Source organism: Protopterus annectens, chromosome 4.part0, assembly GCF_019279795.1.
Source record: "Protopterus annectens isolate FY-2018-M chromosome 4.part0, PAN1.0, whole genome shotgun sequence".
Classification (NCBI taxonomy): domain Eukaryota; kingdom Metazoa; phylum Chordata; order Ceratodontiformes; family Protopteridae; genus Protopterus; species Protopterus annectens.
Window position 1 is genome coordinate 568,563,333 of NC_056733.1, and position 21,507 is coordinate 568,584,839.

The window sequence follows — 21,507 nt, forward strand, 5'->3', positions numbered from 1 at the left end:
TATACTGTACAGAGTTATTTTGCAAAGTACAGCCACTTTGAAAGGTTCTTGTGCTGTGTACAGTTTATACAGAAAGTACAGTCATTTCAAAGTATTTCTTGCACTGATGAGGAGTGGTTTTGCAAAGTACAATGATTTTGAAGTATCCTTGCGCTACAGAGACTTATTTGGCAAAGTGCAGTTGTTTCAAAGAGTTTGTTGTGCTACTGGGCATAATTACAAGTACTGGCTTAAAATTCTGCATGTATTTATGTGTGTTCATATATAATTCCAAGCACCTTTACTACTCTGTGTTGATATGGCAGAGACATTTCACAGACCCAGTCCACTTGTGTTTAACCATAATATTGCAGAGAATTGGAGAGTATTTGAGCAGGAATATGATATTTTCATACAAGCAGCTTTTTCTGACAAAGATGCACATACAAGAGCATTCATTTTGCTTAACTTAGCTAGGTCAGAGGCCATTGAGAGAGAGTGTTAATTTGTGTATGCACCAGCAGTATATGCAGGAGAGGGGGAAAACCACTAAATTGTTGTACTGGTTGAATCAAGGAAAGACCCTGAGTGCTTGAAACATAAATTATGGGAAATGTGCAACCCCCAGACAAATGTTACATTAGAGAGGCACCTATGTTATATAAGAGATCAAAACCTAGGTGAAACTTTTGCAGCTTATATCACTGACATGAGAAATAAGGCTAAAATGTGCAGATATGGTGACTTGAAAGATGAGTTAATAAAGGACAGGCTTGTGTGTGTTATTAATGGTGCTGCAGTGAGAAAGATTTTGCTTCATGACAGTGATTTAAAGTTGAGCAAAGCCATAGAGATTTGTCAAATCCATGAGCTCAAAGAAAGGCACACAAGTATGCTTAGTTTCAGCAGCCTCTAGAACAAGCACAGACAGCATGCAGCACATGGCAAGCAGAAGCAGGCCTAAGCACATGGCAGCTGCAACCCCTGCGGGATTCTCAAGGAGGACCCGTAACTTTCTAGCAAGTTCCAAGACTAGCTCAGCAAAATGAACATGTTCAGTGCAGTATGAGTGAGTCAGCAAAATCCAAGTCAACTCTTATTTGTTAACTGTCATAATTGTGGTGCCAGTCATGAGTCTAAAAGAGAGAAGTGCTTAACATTTGGTCAGCAATGCCACAAGTGTAAAAAATGGAACCACTTTCAAAAGTTTTGTAAATCAAGCAAGCCTCATTCAGTTATTAAGAAAGGTCACTCAAAAAAGCAGGTTGATCATGTAGAAAACTGCAACCCTATTTTCTTTGTAGATGGTGTGTCAGTGGTTGGTGAAAAGGTTAATGCAGTAGATTTATTGGCAAAGAATGAAGTATTTTGTACTGTCCTGATCGATGGTAAGCCCACGGAGCTCAAAGTAGACACTGGTTCAAAGTGTAATGTGATGTCAGCAGAAACATTTGCTAGAGTGAGAGCTGGTGAGCAACTTAATTTGGCCAATTGTGCAAAGCTTGTTGCTTATGGAGGTGAATGGATTCAAACCAAAGTCTTAGTAGTACTTTCATGCTATTCGGCTGGGAACAGTTACAGCTTGCAATTTTATGTTGTCCAAAGACCTGTTCAGTCATTATTAAGTCTCAGAGACAGTTTAAGAATGACGCCGCTTTCTTTTACCAAAGAAGTACATCATGTAAGCATGTCCCAGTTCCAGCTTTACTGATGGTATTTCTCAGAGTATGCTGATGTGTTCGATGACAAGTTAGGCAAACTTCTAGTTGTGTACTCCATGAAAGTAGACCCAGAGGTCAGTACAGTGGTCAGACCAGCAAGGAGAGTTTCAGTAGCTATGCGGGACAAAGTCAAAATCCAATTAGACAAAATGGTGCAGCAAGGTGTGATTTGTCCAGTCACAGAACCAACTGAGCGGGTGTCTTCCATGTAGAGCATGCGTATGTAACTTTAAGAAGCATTTCCAGATGTAAGCACATCTGTATAACTAGTGAGCATGTGCAGGCAGGAGTGCCATTTTGAGAGACCAGCCAGAGTGTTAACATGTATGAGTGTGGTAGTCACTCTGTTTATAAGTTTATTTAAGTTCAAGTTACAAAGCCTCATTCCTGATGTGTGTGTGTAATAAAGCTGCTTGAACTGAGCCCACAGTAGTTTGTCTGTTGTATCCTGACAAGACGAGCAACACCATACATCCTGAACCCCTGACAAGCTCTAGTACCCTTGATAAGTGTAAGCAGGGTCTTGGGAGATGTAACATTTACAAGCAGGGGCCTGGGAGATGAACAGGTTGCAGGCTGCCTGTGTCCATTAGAGAAATAGTTGCCAAACTAGGGATGCATTTCCTGTTCCCTATCCAGTTGTCCAAGTTGCACTTGAATTGGGTTAGGGAGGAACTCTGTTTCACATGAATGGGGGAGCCTGTCCAGAGACTGTGTAGTCTCTGGGATACATATCTGTCTCTCCAGCAGATCCTATTTATATCACAGGAAAGTTTTAAGTCTTTGAAATGGGTAATTCTGGTGCTGTGTGTTTTGCAGATATGCAAGAAGTCCATCATTGTGGGGTCTGACAAAACTTATTTGCCAGGCATAGATCTTCCCTCAACAGCCTGTAGGAGAAGTATAGGGATAGGCTTTGAGGTATTCTGTATAGGACTTGTTACTTAAACCTTGTATTCTTTTAGTGAGGGACCTCTGTGGACATTCCAGTTGTTGGATGTGCCTGGTTAGGTACATAAAGGGGGAATTGTATTCAATGACAGGTCTGATGAATGCTGAATACAGTAGAAGAATGACCCCCTTGGACCTAGATGCCATACCGTGTTTACAAGTAGCACAACATAGAATGATTTCCTCACTACTGTAGACACTTGATGGTAAAAGTCTAGATTACTTTCTGTGTGTGTCACCAAGTCCCTGTATACTGGGTCAACGAAAGCAGAGATGTGTTGTTAATATGATAGTTATCAGGTATGGATTACTTCTTGTAGAATACTGTTATGCATTTCTTGGAATTTAATTTTAGTCCATGGCTGTGACACACATCCTTTGTCTGTGTCAGCCCTTCCTGAAGAACATTAGTGTTGGGGATTCTATGAATATGGCCAGTTTTCAATCATCTGCACAGTCAGCCAGAGACCCCTGGCATTGGTCTTGACCTCAGAGAAGTAAATGCCAAAAAGGAGAGTTCCAGGACCAATTCCTGATGGACTTAGGTTGTGACTGGCCTCGTTATATAGGTAGACTCCCTAATTCTAACTTCCTAGGTCCTATCTGTGAACCAGCTGGTTATACACTGGGTGACATAAGAGTTTATACCTAACCTTGAGTTTTTAACAATGCTGAGGGGCCATTGTGTCAAATGCCTTGGCCTGGTCAATGTAAGCAGTGTGAACCACTTTGTCCTCATCCATTGCTTTGGTCATAAGTCCAAAAGGCTGTGTACCCATGACCTGCTCTTGATGAAACCAAATTGGGTTGGATCCAGTGTTTGGAGTAGTTATTGAGCATTTCCATGGTAATTCTTTCCATGGCTTTGCATGAGACTAGTGAGATTTATGGGTCTGTAGTTTCCTGGGTCTGTAGATGGCACACCTTTTTGCAGAGGGATGACTGTTACTGATCTCCATTCTTGAGGCATGAAGCCTGTTTGGAGACTACAGTTGAATAGCAACTCCAGAGTGCCTGATAGGTCATGTTTCATAGTTTTTAGAAGGCATCCAGAGATACTGAATGAGGCCATTGATGTACTGTTTTTAGCTTTGGAGAGGACATTGAGGACTTGTTCCCTAGTGAAATTAGAGGGAGTTATATTTAATGGTATTTCCTGAGGAGAGGTTGAGGGGTAGAGAGGGGTTAAGTTAGAGATGAAATTGTCTGCCAATAGGTTTTCTATCTATATCTTCTGGCTCAGAATTGGTGGCTCCATTAACAATCAGCTCTGCACACAATTGTGTATTGTCTTTGAGGTTGCAGACATAACTAAATAATGCCTTATGGGTTGTTCTTGGCCTGGGAGGCCAAACTTACCTCAGATTTGGGTTTGATAGACATCAAACCTAATAACATCAAATTGCATTATATTTGGAACAAAAAAGACTTCTCCCCCACTATATTCAACACTTTGCTCAAGCAAAGCGACTGGTCTTCCCTAAAATATCTCCAGCTAGAGCTCACTGTACAATACTTTAACAAAACTTTTCTTGACATATTAAATAATGTAGCACCCTTAAGAAAGATAAGAACCAAAACCAAACAACTTCCTTGGCTAACAAAAGCTACTAAATAACTTCTAAAAGAAAGAGACAAAGCTTGGTCACACTATCAAAATAGCAAAAATAAAGATTCCCTCACAGCATATCAGCAACTAAAAAATTAAGCCATGAAACAAATAAAACATGACAAAAAAAAAAACATATTCTCATACATGCCAACAAAAACACCAGAACAACCCCCAAAAGTTCTGGAAATGTATGAATAACCTTCTAAACCTAGGGAAACCCTCAACCCCAACTCCCGCAACCAAAAACCCTACCGTATGCGTAGCAACACAATTTAACACGCATTATCACCTCAATATTCTTCCTCATACACAACAACAACACATCCTTAACTGTACCCTACCTACACCTCCTAATCACGATTCATTTTATTAGACCCATTCAAACCAACTTCATAAAAAATCTCCTAAACAAATTAAAACCTCTCTCTCTCACTGTCGATCGGGTGTACTGTACTTCATCGAAGAAACACTTCTTAGAAAAAGAACAGTAGACCCACACTTACATGAAAGTGCACTTCACCGAAAGTGCACTTTTGCAAAGAATGGTTCAACTAATCATTAACGAACACCAAAACAATATTTTTGCAGGGGGGGCAAGCCCTGCTGCACCCTCCATGTGGGGGCCTATGCCCCCCCACTCCCCTACTTAAGTATACCAACTCTGAGATTGCACTTCAGTGGGGAAACAGGTAAATTCCCTTTTCCGCACTGTAGTGTGCTTCAGCCCTCAGTGTTCCTTAATGGTTCATCGAACCATTCTTTGCGGAAGTGCACTTTTGGTAAAGTGCAGTTTCACGTAAGTGTGGGTCTACTTCTCTTTTTCGAAGAAGTGTTTCTTCGATAAAGAGAAGTAGACACTGCTGATCACCTCCCAAATGAATTTCTGAGAATAGCTGCTGCCACCATTTCCTACCCAATATCCATTCTAATAAGTCACTCTATTTCTGAACAGTATGTCCCTCTACTCTGGAAAATATCAGATAAAACTCCACTACACAAAGCTGGTACTTCCACCGCCCTCTCCATATACAGACCCATTGCCATACTCTCCCCATTTTTTAAGATTCTAGAAAAATGCATCCATCAACAACTTCTTGACAAAGTCCTTAACAACAATCTTTTATCCAACACACTGCACGGCTTCTGACCCAAACACAGTACTAACACAGCTCTACTTAGTTTCACCAGTTCTGTTAACATCCTCAAAAATGAAGGTCAGCCAGTCTCATATATTTTCCGTGATATGTCCAAAGCTTTTGAAACTGTATTTCATCAACTTCTTCTTAATAATAGCTGCCTTTCCATCCGACAGCAGGCTACCAAATGGAATAACAAACTTTCCGGCCTACTCCCAATCTCCATGGAGTACCCAAAGGATCCATTCTCGGGCCCCTTCTATTTATCCTGTTTACCAATAACCTCTCAACATCTACTCAACCAGCCTCCATTATTCAATATACCGATGACACCTCTCTTATATGTTCCGCCCCCACTATTCAGGAACTTCCAAGTTAGAACACAAAAAGCTCTACAAGACATAGAGAAACCTACCTCACAACTCTCCAGTTGATACTCAACCTTCACAAAACTAAGTAAGAACACAGACCACAAGCCTCAACCAGCACTCAAATCCAGCAAAAGTCAAAATGTATACCACACAAAAAACACAGAAGGATCCAAGGACAGCAGGAAATTCCAGTATAACTTTCATTTAATGTAGAACAACCAAGTACATAAGCGCTTTTGTAGCAAAGCTACTTCATCAGATGTATACTAAAACATATACATAACCCATTATATAGTCAATTCAACACATCACATGACTATCTACAATTAATATTAAAAGGTATACTACCACTAGTGATGAAGTAGCTTTGCTATGAAAGCGCTTATGTACCTGGTTGTTCTACATTAAACAAAAGTTATACTGGAATTCCTTGCTGTCCTTGGATCCTTCTGTGTTTTTGTGTGCTTCACAAAACTAAGTTGATGGTCTTCGGCTTCAACAAAACTAAAAATAGCCCTTCCCCTTCGCCATCTACTCCACTAATGGCACACAGATTGAACCTGTCAATCAAACTAAACCTCTAGGGGTAACTATAGATGATTGTTTAAAGTTCGATAAGCACATATCCCTGACAATTAAAAAGTCCACTGCAAACTTGGCTCTGTCTCTGCAGGGCAAAACCTTTTCTATCCAACCATGCCAGACTAGCCACAGCCAGATCCCACCTACTATCTACCCTGCTTTACTGCTTCCAAATCCTTGCCACCCTCCGCAAATCAGATTTAAAAAAACTTGAAAGCTGTTATAACAAGATAGCAACATTTTTCAGTAACCAACCCCAGAAACCCCACCACTATCTCATCCTCCACTAGCTCAATTGGATTGAGCTACCTAGCATATTATCACTCAACCAACTGACCACTGCACACAGTATAATCCATAAACCCAACAAGTATCCAGCCCTCACAGACTTAGTCCAACAAAATACCAACACAAAATCCCTTGGATCATCAAACAAATTAATTCTAGAAGTAACTAAATCCAACAACTTCTACAGAGACTGTCTACTCACATAAAATGGCCAAAATCTGGAACACACTCCCACAACACATCCTAAAAAACCCAGTCACAAGTTCAAATCAGCACTAAAAGAACACTTTACTAAACACTGACATTGCTCTTGTACAGACCCAGGATAATTTCTTTGTTGTTCTGCTGCCACCTATTCTAACTTCATAAACTTCCACTCTCTTGACCCCCCGCTCTCCAACAAATTTCCCTTGTCTCTATCCTTGGGTAACAAACCTAAAGAATAAGAAAAAAAATGTGCTTGTGGTTATCTGTGATCTTTGTGAATCTACTGTTCTTAAGCAGTACTGTAATGCTGTTTTATGTAGGCCAACTGCACCTGTATTTTTCTTAATGTACTTTTGTACTACAATGTTCTACATGTACTGTTATTTATTTTATTTTTATTTATTTATCATTTTACTTGGATATTTTATTGTATCAACTTTATTATCTTTTGTATTCCCTATTTATACTTGCTGGAGCTTTTTTTCATGGGTCTCCATTGAAAACGGGCTGCATGGCCCAGTCCGACACTACCTGGTCAACAAATGTAAATAAATTAATATTTTTCCTCTTTGTTGTTTGTTTAGTTTGATGACGGTGCTTTTATCTTGTTGGGTGCTACGCCTCATCATTTTTGCCATGATTTTCTTCCTGCTGTTATACAGCCTAATGATGCTGTGATTCCACCAGGGTGTTTTTTTTTTTTTTTTTAATTAGTTCTGTACTTCTTCCTGGTGGGTACAGCTGCCTCCATGCAGCTATTAACACGCATGTATAAGGTTTCTGTGAACAGGTCTGTGTAGGCAGCAGTGTCCAAACCTAAGCATGGCTATTTTAGACTTAGCTGCTGGGGCTCATACAACAAACTTGAGAGTCCAGGGAAGGGAATACAGAACAACAATTGACTGAAAAAGTGTTACAGTATCAAGGAAATGATGGCAGTCATTCTGATAATGAAGGCTTCCAAGAAGATTCAGAGACCAGGTGAGCTACTCAAATAATAATGCCCAACAGTGTGCATTATTGTGTAAATAATGCCTGCCCAGGGGTGTGTGTCAGGCCTCTACAACCCTGGAAGGGAATTATTTACACAGTAACACACATCCTGTGGGGTATTATTGTGCTTAGAGAATGGGCTTTCTGCAAAATTGTTGTATTTTACTTATTTACTTTTTTATAAGTATATTATTTTTTAATATATTTTTGATATAAAATAGTTCCTCCTCCTAATGTTTCAAACTTGCTGTAGTATATTTACATGGTGTTGGAGGAAGCATTTTATGTCCAAAATATAAAAAAAAATTTAAAATATTTAGATATTTACTTTATTTTTTTTGGCCTTTTACTTCTACAATGTACAGTTTGTTGCTAGTCATTTGGGATTGGAGTCACTAAATAATGACATACATTTGAGTTTCAGACTTTATTTCCTTTGGAAAATTCATGCTTACAGAAACCCTGTTATTTATGCAACTTTGTAACTGTATAAGAATAATTTTTAAAATCTGTTCCCCCTTTGTTTTCCAGATTTTTTTTAGCTAAGAGGTCGAGAGGTACGCAAATCTCTTTACTGCTGCTGCCAGTGGTTGATCGATCTCAATCACTCTTACTCACTCTCTCTCTCTGACACTTGCGCTTCAGAAAATACATGCTAACACAAATCTTATTCAAGCAACTTTGTGATTTTTATAACAGCAGTATTTAAAATCTGTTCCTATTTTGAGCCTTTGTTCCCACCTTATTTTAGGCAGATTTCTAGAGCTAAGAGGTTGCTGCTGCCTCTCTTGATTGCTTTTACTCTGTACTCTCTCTCCCACACACACACACACACACACACACACACACACACACACACACACACACACACACACTTTCGCTTTCATGCATGCAACCACACATACACGCACACATGCAGACAGAAAAATAAGCACACACACACTTTGTTTCATTTATTTTTTACACTTGCTAAACAGTACAAATGCTGCTTAGTGAGTGTAAAATAATAGCGTGATTGATCTCGCTCTCACTCTCATGCACGTATGCACTTTCACACAGGTGTAAATAAACACACATTTATTTATTTTTATTTCATACTCGGTAAACAGCAAAAGAGCAGCTAAGTGAGTGTAAAATAATCAAGGCTGTTAAGTTACTTTCAGTACAAGCTCCACTGCAGCTTAATACGATGCTGTGAAGTGGCAGACTATTTTTTCAGCAGGCAATACCTGCAGAGTAACACCCCTTTGGAGAATATTCATTGTCTAATCAGGGTGCCAATCTACAGGTCACCTTTTCTCTAAAGTGGGTATAGTGTATTTTGCTAAATGTGCAGCATGCCCAGCTTTTTATTTTGACAAGACTGAGAGGGCTTTAAGAAAAATACATTCATGAGCATGAGTGTGATATTTCTAAAAAACAGTACAAGTGTATATATAGATATTACATTAAATGTAAAAGTTTTGAAATATTTTATTGTATTTTATGATATTAGAGAAAATGGAAATAAATGGGGGGGGGCAGTTATGGGAAGAATGATTAGGAAGTGGTGAATTGAAATGTCAGCTAAGCTTGGGGACAGATAAACATTATGAAATCACTGATAAAATTTGCATTAGCAGGTTTTAGCATTAAAAGTTGCAACGCTGTGACAGTATTAAGTATTAGATTTACTTTTTACATACATACATTTTTTAACAGATTTCATGATTATTCACTGTTGATTTTATATAATTTTAATAACATTTTTGATTGATGTAAGATGTACTGTTTTTATGTGTTTTGTTTATTCCAAGTGTATACTATGCATTACTGCTCATGCTGTGTTTTTTTCAGTTTTATTGGACAAGATGTCCCTCTCACTAGGTTGAATAAGGAGAAGGTAACAGTCAGATGTCTATCAGTCTATCAGGTGCCAGAATCCGACACATAACACATGCACTCACACTCCACAACAAGTACAAGTATGACTCTGTCATTGTCCATGTGGGTGTGAATGACCTGAGATGCACCTCCCTGGACAGGATGAAAAGAGACGTGGTGGAGCTCTTGGATTACCTGTCCCAGGCAGGTATGACACTAGCCCAGACCTCTCAACCGTTCAGAATTACTCGTTTTTTACCGAGTTTTGGGGTCCAAACGATTTTTTTCTTTTATTTTTTAAAATGTTCACGCTGTCGGAGCTGACATCATCACGTGCACAATGACATCAGCACCGTCAGGCTACCAGCCAGTCGGAATTGAGCACAAGGAGCTCACATCATCATTTCTGGCTGGCAGTTAAGTTAACAGCGGGAATTAACCGCGAAGCATGGGGACGTGGATACAGCATGGAACAGAGTGAGTCCTTAAACGGATGGCAGCAGCATGGAACAGAAAGTGGTTAAGTTAACGGTGGGAATTAACCGCGAAGCATGGGGACGTGGATACAGCATGGAATAGAGCGAGCCCTTAAACGGATGGCAGCAGCATGGGGAACAGAGGGCCAGGGATACGGAGCCGGGATTAATGGCGCAGCCCTGAAATGGATGGCAGCAGCAGCATGGGGGACAGAGTGGAGCCCTGAAGCAGAGCCGGGATTAATGAATGGCGGCAGCGGGATACAGCTGGGATTAATGGCGGCAGCCGAGCACTACTCAGGGTAAGAGTTGTGTGTGTGTACTACTCAGGGTAAGAGTTGTGTGTGTGTACTACTCAGGGTAAGAGTTTTGTGTGTGTACTACTCAGGGTAAGAGTTTTGTGTGAGTGTGTGTGTGTGTGTGTGTGTGTGTGTGTGTGAGTTTCAAGGGAAGACAAGTTTTACTATTATTCATGCCAAGTCTGCTTTTAATGTGCAAGTTTTTGTTCTGTTTAGCAAGTGCAGTAAAATTTGACATATAAGGTTTAAATTAAATCCAGATGTCTCTGATTATTGCAAAAGTAAAGAATAAAGTAATGCACACTGTCAGGTTTGAAAAGTGTTTATGGTAATTGAGAAGGTACAAACAAATAATGTGATATTGGAAAGACTGTGGAGCCATGGTCTATAGCCTGCCTAGAGCTCCATTTGACCATTCTCCAAGTCTGGTTGCAAATATTTTATAAGTAACTCTTCAGTGTAATGGACTCCTCAGGAGGTATGAATTTCACTCTGTTTCCTTAATAATCGTGTAGAGAATTTAATTGTTTAAATTAATAATTATTCTACACTGTTAGCTCAGTGGTAAAGCATCACAAGTTTGTATAATCTAAAAATGAGTTTAAGTTAGTAAGTATGATGCATAACAAAATCCTGTTACAGAAAGATCACAAACCTAAAATAAAAATGATTATACAACTGGGAAATTCCAATGAAAGCTGGAAAGATTAAGACACAGAAACACTTCCAGTGTTGATATTAAGCTGCTATTTTTCATAAATGGTCAGCCTGTACAGTGTACAATATCACTTGGATGTGTTCATTGAATGTACATAATACTGGAACTAGAAGTAAAGACTTCTGGTTAGAAAATCTGATAATTAAAGTGTTGCTCTTAGGCTTGATGCTGCTGCAGAATTCAGTCATTTATCTGACTCTATATTTAAGGCATTGAATTTGTCTAATAAAGTTTAAAAGTTACTGGACAATCTTTTGAGGTATCCTGGGAGAAAAAAATTAAGCTTGGTTTAAAAGTGAAGAAAGTGTTGAAAAGTCTGGTTGGTGATTCTAGTAGGGTCCAAGTAAAAGTGTATAAGTAAAAAAAATACTGGAATTATATTTTATGTCGGGCACTTGATGTGTAAGGACTCAAAATGTGCATGTACAGAACAATTCTCTGACCAGTACAGACGGCAGGAAAAGAAAGGTTAATGGTCAGAACCTGGTACCACTTAAGAAGTACTGAGTGAAAACATACGCATTGTCATCTGGAATGGACAATAAGTAGAGTGTGAACATTTGTGTGCTATCTTTGAAAATTTACATTTGTGAATGTCAGCCAGTCATTGTATTAGATACAAAAATGTATGTCATACTTAATAATGCCAAAATGACTAGTAGATGCAATAACACAGCTTCTATTCTTATCACAGCATAATCCAAACATTCATTATCTTCCACCCATCCTCAATGCTATAAACTCTCTCTCTCTCTCTCTTCTCTTGCCTATACACTGTACTGCTCTCACTCTCCCCTAACCAAAAAGTGTCCCCTAGCATCATCAGACTGTCATCGCATGAGCCAAGTCCCCACCATCATCACACTGTTATAACTTGAGCAAAGTCTCCTAGCATCATCAGTGTCGTATGTTGAGCCAGGTCCCCTAACATCATCAGACTGTCATTCTTTGAGCCAAGTCCCCTAGCATCATCAGACTGTCATCACTTGAACCAAGTCCCCTAACATCATCAGACTGTCCTCGCTTGAGCCAAGTCCCTTAGCAACATCAGACTGTCAATGCTTGAGCCATGACCCCTACCATACTGTCATTGCATGAACAAAGTCCCCACCATCATACCTGGTCAACAAATGTAAATAAATTAATATTTTTCCTCTTTGTTGTTTGTTTAGTTTGATGACGGTGCTTTTATCTTGTTGGGTGCTACGCCTCATCATTTTTCCCATGATTTTCTTCCTTCTGTTATACAGCCTAATGATGCTGTGATTCCACCAGGGTGGCTTGTTTTTTTTTTTTTTTTTTTTTTTTTAATTAGTTCTGTACGTCTTCCTGGTGGGTACAGCTGCCTCCATGCAGCTATTAATACGCATGTATAAGGTTTCTGTGAACAGGTCTGTGTAGGCAGCAGTGTCCAAACCTAAGCATGGCTATTTTAGACTTAGCTGCTGGGGCTCATACAGCAAACTTGAGAGTCCAGGGAAGGGAATACAGAACAACAATTGACCGAAGAAGTGTTACAGTATCAAGGAAATGATGGCAGTCATTCTGATACTGAAGGCTTTCAAGAAGATTCAGAGACCAGGTGAGCTACGCAAATAATAATGCCCAACAGTGTGCATTATTGTGTAAATAATGCCTGCCCATGGGTGTGTCAGGCCTCTACAACCCTGGAAGGGTATTATTTACACAGTAACACACATCCTGTGGGGTATTATTGTGCTTAGAGAATGGGCTTTCTGCAAAATTGTTGTATTTTACTTATTTACTTTTTTATAAGTATATTATTTTTTAATATATTTTTGATATAAAATAGTTCCTCCTCCTAATGTTTCAGACTTGCTGTAGTATATTTACATGGTGTTGGAGGAAGCATTTTATGTCCAAAATATAAAAAAAAATTTTTAAATATTTAGATATTTACTTTATTTTTTTTTGGCCCTTTACTCCTACAACGTACAGTTTGTTGCTAGTCATTTGGGATTGGAGTCACTAAATAATGACATACATTTGAGTTTCAGACTTTATTTCCTTTGGAAAATTCATGCTAACATAAACCCTCTTATTTAAGCAACTTTGTAACTGTATAAGAATAATATTTAAAATCTGTTCCTGCTTTATTTTAGGCTTTATCCAGATTTTTTTTAGCTAAGAGGTCGAGAGGTATGCAAATCTCTTTACTGCTACTGCCAGTGGTTGATCGATCTCAATCACTCTCACTCACACTCTCTCTCTCTCTCTCTCTCTCTCTCTCTCTCTCTCTCTCTCTCTGACACTTGTGTTTCAGAAAATACATGCTAACACAAATCTTATTATTCAAACAACTTTGTGATTTTTATAACAGCAGTGTTTAAAATCTGTTCCTATTTTGAGCCTTTGTTCCCACCTTATTTTAGGCAGATTTCTAGAGCTAAGAGGTTGAGAGGTATGCAAACCTCTTAACTGCTGCTGCTGCCTCTTCTTGATTGCTTTTACTCTGTACTCTCTCTCCCACACACACACACACACACACACACACACTTCCGCTTTCATGCATGCAACCACACATACACACACACATGCAGACAGAAAAATAAGCACACACACACTTTGTTTCATTTATTTTTTACACTTGCTAAACAGTACAAATGCTGCTTAGTGAGTGTAAAATAATAGCGTGATTGATCTCGCTCTCACTCTCATGCACGCATGCACTTTCACACAGGTGTAAATAAACACACATTTATTTATTTATTTTTATTTCATACTCGGTAAACAGCAAAAGAGCAGCTAAGTGAGTGTAAAATAATCAAGGCTGTTAAGTTACTTTCAGTACAAGCTCCACTGCAGCTTAATACGATGCTGTGAAGTGGCAGATTTTTTTTTCAGCAGGCAATACCTGCAGAGTAACACCCTTTTGGAGAATATTCATTGTCTAATCAGGGTGCCGATCTACAGGTCACCTTTTCTCTAAAGTGGGTATAGTGTATTTTGCTAAATGTGCAGCATGCCCAGCTTTTTATTTTGACAAGACTGAGAGGGCTTTAAGAAAAATACATTTATGAGCATGAGTGTGATATTTCTAAAAAAGGACAGTGCACGTGTATATATAGATATTACATTAAATGTAAAAGTTTTGAAATATTTTATTGTATTTTATGATATTAGAGAAAATGGAAATAAACCGGGGCGGGGCCGTTATGGGAAGAATGATTAGGAAGTGGTGAACTGAAATGTCAGCTAAGCTTGGGGACAGATAAACATTCTGAAATCACTGATAAAATTTGCATTAGCAGGTTTTAGCATTAAAAGTTGCAACGCTGTGACAGTATTGAGTATTAGATTTACTTTTTACATACATACATTTTTTAACAGATTTCATGATTATTCACTGTTGATTTTATATAATTTTAATAACATTTTTGATTGATGTAAGATGTACTGTTTTTATGTGTTTTGTTTATTCCAAGTGTATACTGTGCATTACTGCTCATGCTGTGTTTTTTTCAGTTTTACTGGACAAGATGTCCCTCTCACTAGGTTGATAAGGAGAAGGTAACAGTCAGATGTCTATCAGTCTATCAGGTGCTAGAATCCAACACATAACACATGCACTCACACTCCACAACAAGTACAAGTATGACTCTGTCATTGTCCATGTGGGTGTGAATGACCTGAGATGCACCTCCCTGGACAGCATGAAAAGAGACGTGGTGGAGCTCTCGGATTACGTGTCCCAGGCAGGTATGACACTAGCCCTGAGCAGTATCCTATCATCACCCAGAATGATACTGCAGCACAAACAGAAAATGGTTGCCTTCAACAACTGGCTAAGTTTCTGGTGTAATTCTAAGGTGATCTAGTATCTGTCTGCTTCAGATGACATCATTGACAGACCTTGATGCTTTGCCAGAGATGGCCTGCATCTGTCACTCCTGAGTTTTCGGGTACTGGCTAAGGCTCTCGCCACCTCATAGTACCTTTTTTTAGGCGGTGTTCCAAAGACCAAATTACACCATAACAGCTGTAAATAAATGCAATCTGAGGGTCATGCTGCTCAATGCTAGAAGTCTAAATCTCAAGATGCACTCGCTTGAAGCACTCCTCAAAATGAAGAACATCAACATTTGTGCTGTAACGGAGACCTGGCTATAACTCATTTCACACCTTTTGGCCCAACTCATTTCACACCTTTTTGTCCAAAGGCAGTGGTGTCTCCATATTCATAAAGGATATGCACACCTCAAGACTAGTAGCTTAGCATAACGCATCTGAGATACTTCAGGTACAACTAACATTGGATAAGACGGCGATCCAGGTCATAGCCTGTTATAGGTCCCCAACCATGTCCTAGACTCTCACGCCACGTTCCTAAGCATCCTGGAATCCATCAAGGTCCAACACAGCCCCCTTTTACTAGGAGACTTCAAATACCCCTCCATCAACTGAGAAAACTACTCAAGCACCAATACACTGGCCCTATACTTCCTGGAATTCAATTCCAATGCCCTGGACCAGCTCATTCTGATCCCCACTAGAGGAACCTGGTTATAATAACATGGGCGACCATTGCTCTACACCAGTAGTCATCCCCTCCCTATTCAGATCTGACCATAAACTAATCATCATGGAAATCCAAATCTCACCCACACCCCCTGCAAAGGTAACTACCTTAAAAACTTCTCCAAAGCTGACTTTGGACTCCTAAAAACAGAGTGGCTAACTTCACGGCACCCATGCTAATGGAAAATAGCTGTATGACTGCTGAATCATACACCAATGCACTGTATGAACATGTACATAAATGTGTGGAGCTAGCCATACCCAACAGAACCAAAACACTCTCCTCCAAAAAAAGGAAGCCAATCTGGTGATCCCCTGTCATTAATAAACTCTACAACAGAACAAAGAAACTGTTGCAGAAAAAGGTGAAGTCCCAAGACTGGAAAAACTCCCTTATTAGCCTCAGTAAAAAGTTGAGATCCCTCATCAAATACTCTAAAACCAGCTATGAAGACAGAATTGCGGCAGACACTAAAAACAACAACAAAGCCTTCTATAGCTATATCAATAACCTCCACAGCAATACCCTGATTTGCTCTGATTTACTGCACAATGATATCTCCTATACTGGCTGACCGATTCAGTGCCAACTTTACCACCCCCCAAAGGACCTATCACAGTACCGGAAGAATGCCAGGCACCCAGCATTACTGCAGCACAGGTTAAAGCTGCGTTGTCCATGGCCAAGAATACAGCTTCCACGGGACCCGATAATATCCCTGACTGTGTTTTACATGAGCTACAAAGCGAACTGGCACCACATCTGTGTGCCCTGTTTTCTCACAGCCTCACCTCAGGCTTTGTCCCTACCGAATGGTGTACAGCTATAGCCATCCCTATCCATAAAGGGGGAGCAACTACAGACCCTGGGAATTATCCCATTAGCCTAATGAGTCTGGTATGTAAAGCTATGGAGCGCGTCATCATGGACCTGATCAACAAAGATATAGGAAATATCCAAACTCTAGACCCCATGCAATTTGGCTTTGTGAAAGGGAGATCATGCCTGCTCAACCTGGTTGACTTCTTTGAGTCAGTCACCAGGGCTGTAGATGAAGGTAAGGCAGTGCATACAGCCTACCTCAATCTGGCCAAGGCCTTTGTTACCATTCCTCACTTGGGAATTATTGATAAACTCACCAAACTAGCCATCAACCCCTATATCACTAGGTGGGTTGCAAACTGACTCAGACAGAACACACAGTGTGAAAGTAGCGGACTCCAAGTCAGACTGCTGACCAGTCACGAGTGGAGTCCCACAGGTATTGGTCCTGGGTCCTTTCCTGTTCGGCCTCTACTTCTCAGAAGTCCAGGCCAACACAAATGGACTCTGGCTGACCAAGTTTGCAGACAACTGCAAGCTGGGAGCCATTATTTACTCCCCAAGTGATGCAGACATTGTACAGAAAGGCCTCACTGAGACCAATGACTTGTGTCAAAACATGGCCTTAAGCTTAATGTCAAAAAATGCATAGTCATCCCCTTGGTAAAAACTCACTTCCCATTAATTACCAAATCAATGGGAGCCCAGTGAACACTGAAGGCGTTATAAGAGATCTGGGGACGCAGGTTGACAGCAACCTCTCCTTCGACCACCACATTGCCACTGTGGTCAGAAAGTCCCTCTATGTAGCACATCTCATTACCAAGGGTTTTGCATCTAGGAAGAAAGAGGTCATCATCTCTCTCTACTCTTCCCTCATTAGACCAATCATTGAGTCTAATACCCCATTTGACCTGTACCTCAGTAGACACCTGCAGAAGCTGGAGAGGCCACAGAAGTACCTCATGAAGAGGATCCTAGGCTTTAAACACTTGTCCTACATGGACAGACACAAAAGACTCCAGCTATTCTCTGTCTCATGTCGCTTACTTAGAGCCGATCTCTGCTTGACTTACAAAGCCATGCCTGACTCAGTTCTATTAGAAATGCTACATCTAAAGAAATCCCAATCCCTCCAAACCACACCCTCCAGAGTCTTCAGCCTCATTACCACAATCAACAGAACATGCTGGAGGGACAGGTTCCTCACCCAGAGACTGCCCATGCTCTGGAATAGACTTCCCATACATGTCAAGCAGTGCACCTTGCTGTCACTCTTCAAGAGAAATCTTGATGAGTGGATGGGTAATAGAAAGTTCACCCCGGGGATCACTCCAGTGGCTGTACTTGATAGAGGCACTGGGAACTAATGTTGGGCTGTACAATGCCAGGGCACTTCTATGGGCTAGGCTTGTAAAGACTCCAGGGCCATTAGCGTAGTACACACCTATGAACCTAAGAAGGTTATTTAAATTGATCTGCTTGTTCGATCCACCAGATTCTGAGGAAGACTGTTGCAGACACGAGCTCTTAATCTTGTTCTTTATTAAAGCTGTTTCTGTTGCTGAAGTTCAAGTGGACTGGCTTGTGTTCCTTTATTACTACAACCTAGGTTCCTTGTCTGTGTGGTTTTTATGTTATAATGGTACCACTCTTTGGTTCCTTGATCCATTTACCTTAGCTGAAACTGTGATTGACTTGACAGTAACCCCATCTGATAATGTATTTTGACATAAAATAGCCTTTCTTACAAAAGTTAATATAATTTTGATGTTGCAAAAGCAGTTTGTCATTTGTGTTTCCCGTCCTTAAATAAAAAGCTGTTGGATGCATAACTTGTTGACTGTTGGTTTCTGTTACCTTTTTCTTTCACTATATAAGTGTATGATGACTTGATGACTCAGCGTTGGTACTTATTTCATGGATTCAGACTAACTGATAAACTGCGTCATTGATCTACATCCTAAACCAACAAAACGTTGTTTCAGCACACCCACTTGCAGGACAGAGTACCCCATATCCAAGAACTGTGTATACATAGTATGTACACACACACACACACACACACACACACACACACACACACACACACACACACACACACACACACACACACCACACTTGTGTTTTGTATATCTGTGCGTCCATGCATATCTATATATATGTATGTATGTATGTATGTATGTATAGCTGTAGTTAGTAGCTCTGAGATCATGCAATAATGGGGAAAGGGAAAACTTCTCACCACTGGTATTCTCTGATGTTTCAGTTTCAAATGCCTCTCAATTGCTTAACACGTCAAGAAACTGCATGCATTCAGATGGAAGGAAGGAAGGAGAACCTATATATATATATATATATATATATATATATATATATATGTATATATATATATATGTATATATATATATATATATATATATATATATATATATATATGTATATATATATATATATATATATATATATATATATATATATATATATATGTATATATATATATATATGTATATATATATATATGTATATATATATATATATATATATATGTGTATATATATATATATGTGTATATATATATATATATATATAGATAGTGTGTGTATAAATCTTTATATATATATATCTATATATATATATATATATATATATATATATATATATATATATATCTTTGTGTAGGTAATTTGCTCACTGTTGATGTGACACTGACCTGATGTACAAAATGGTGAAAAAGGGATGCCAGTGTATGCAATATAAGAAAAGATTTTTCTTACTTTACTTTTTACATCTTGTTTGTATAATTCCTTATGTAGCGACTTTCTTGCTATCTCTTGAAATAGGAAAGAGCAGACACAATCACATTCAGTTAGCCCACCAAGGTAACAAAAATCCCTTGAAATGTTTTACTCATATATGGGTATATATAAACATATTTGTTGAGGTTTCTCCCTAATCAGATTGAAACACTAAAGGCCTAAGTGGAAAAGGATGAGACAACAAGATTAAAAAACCCACTTTCATGACTAATTATAGAATGATGGGTAGCAAACACTGTCTGAAGCCTAAATGTGACACTGGTGTTTGAATACGTAATTATGATGGTGTATAGTAGACAACCCTATATAGCACATGCAAAACATTTTGTTTTCATTTATTCTACAACATTTGGTATTTTGATAGTTTGTTATGGCTCTTTCAGCACTTTACATTTTGCTCATTTTATGCTGATCCAGTCAGGCTGAAACTTTGAGATGTTTTCTAGAAAACCATTTATTTGCTTTGCGCTAACACACGCTTCCTTCTATCCGTAGAACCTTCCACAGGAAAATCTCTTTTGTCAAAAGCCCTGTTGAACTTGCAAGGTGGGAAGAATGACACTATTCCTGTTCTTGTGGATATGATTGAGAAAACAGGCAGTCAGCAGGAGTTCATCAACACACCTTTCCGAGATGTTTACTATAGAGGTAAGGGCTGTATGCATTTCTAGTGAGCAGCATTCACGTGTGAGCAAGCCTAAAAGTTGCTTATTTTTTCATGGTAACTTGATTTTCATAATTTTTGTATGTGAAAATGCAAAGTGGCTCAAAGACATGACAGATGTGTCAAGTATCTGAAGCAGTACATATTTTGTATTGTATTTTATTTGATTTTTGTTTTCTTTGTTTATATTAACTTTATATTTTTTGGTCCCTTGCTACCTGTTTAGTGTCATTCCACACACTTATGGACTAATTCTCACCAGGATTTGCTATCTACTTTGTGGATCAAGTTACTGACCCTCCACCCCCAATATTGGAAGTGGTGAATATGCAGTTGTGGTAAACATATACTTGGAGTTCAGAATATTAGTATTATATAGCTGAAGTGGGAAGGATTTTACTAAGTGTTACTAGGGAACATGGTAATTACAGTGATACAGACTAGGTCACGTGTTCATCCATACTTATTTTTCAGCGTGTTGGATCTCATATATTAGGGTATGCCTTCTACATCTTACAAGGTTCATTCAACAGCTGTTACTTACTTGCATCATCCATTGCCAAAGTAAGTGTGGTATATTGGATGTTAAAGTGGTTTAAGTGTATATGGGGAAGCATAAACAATGTACTATAACATGTCTGGTTATTTTTCCTTCAAGATAATTTCAAGTTAGTCCTTGTTTTGTAAACTAGCAGTTTGAAGGAAGTTTCAGAGCTTTTAAGCATGAACTCTTATTGTTATGACTTCTTTTTTCTTTGAGGTTTGGATTTATCATTAAGTTTGGGAAATCACTTTAAAATGTTTGGAATTTGGGTTCATTGTACACTCCATTCATTTCTGTTGGTGATAACGTACGCAGGTTGAAAGAATCCAGTACTTGCATCGCCTTAAAGAGGAGTAAATAAAAGAAGAATGTGGCATTTGTGGTGAAAACGCAGTCATAGGAGGATTTTTGCAGCTAGTAAAATTATAAATTGTTAGAAAAAAGAGCAATACTTCTTAGTAGTTATGGGACCAAAAATGTATATTTAAACAACAGCTACTGCATAAATGTAAACATTAGTCTTGTATTAGAAAGCTTACTGTTTCAGTAACACAATATGTAGATGAGTTGAAAAAGTTGTGCTGCCATGGCAGACTGTATTAGAAATTATCAGCAACAACGAGAACAAATAACAGTGAGTCCCAGCTCAACTTTCCTTTTCCTTAAAAATTTATTCAGCTCAGTTCAATTTCTCTAGCGCCTCGGCCACAGCCTTTACAGAGTATTAGAAATTAGTTTGATGTACTTGGTATGTTCTTCCATCCTCCCCCTTCCTTCTTGTAATATTTCCACTTCCTGGCCTCCTTTTCCTGTCTTTGCTGTAATTCAGTGTATCAGGTTTGTCAAATTGTTGCCTTTTTACCTGCAAGATAGCTATGGAAATACATCTTTTATGCTTTGTATTCCCTATGCTGCGGTGGTG

General features: G+C 39.0%; 1 protein-coding gene across 1 annotated transcript in view; it reads left to right on the forward strand.

Moving 5' to 3' along the window:
* TRPV4 (transient receptor potential cation channel subfamily V member 4) overlaps positions 1 to 21,507 on the forward strand; it is a 1,138,869-nt gene that overhangs the window by 696,209 nt on the left and 421,153 nt on the right. Inside the window, exon 4 of the mRNA XM_044068503.1 lies at positions 19,873 to 20,025. Within this exon, the coding sequence (XP_043924438.1) occupies positions 19,873 to 20,025 (153 nt within the window). The remainder of the gene's footprint in view (positions 1 to 19,872; positions 20,026 to 21,507) is intronic.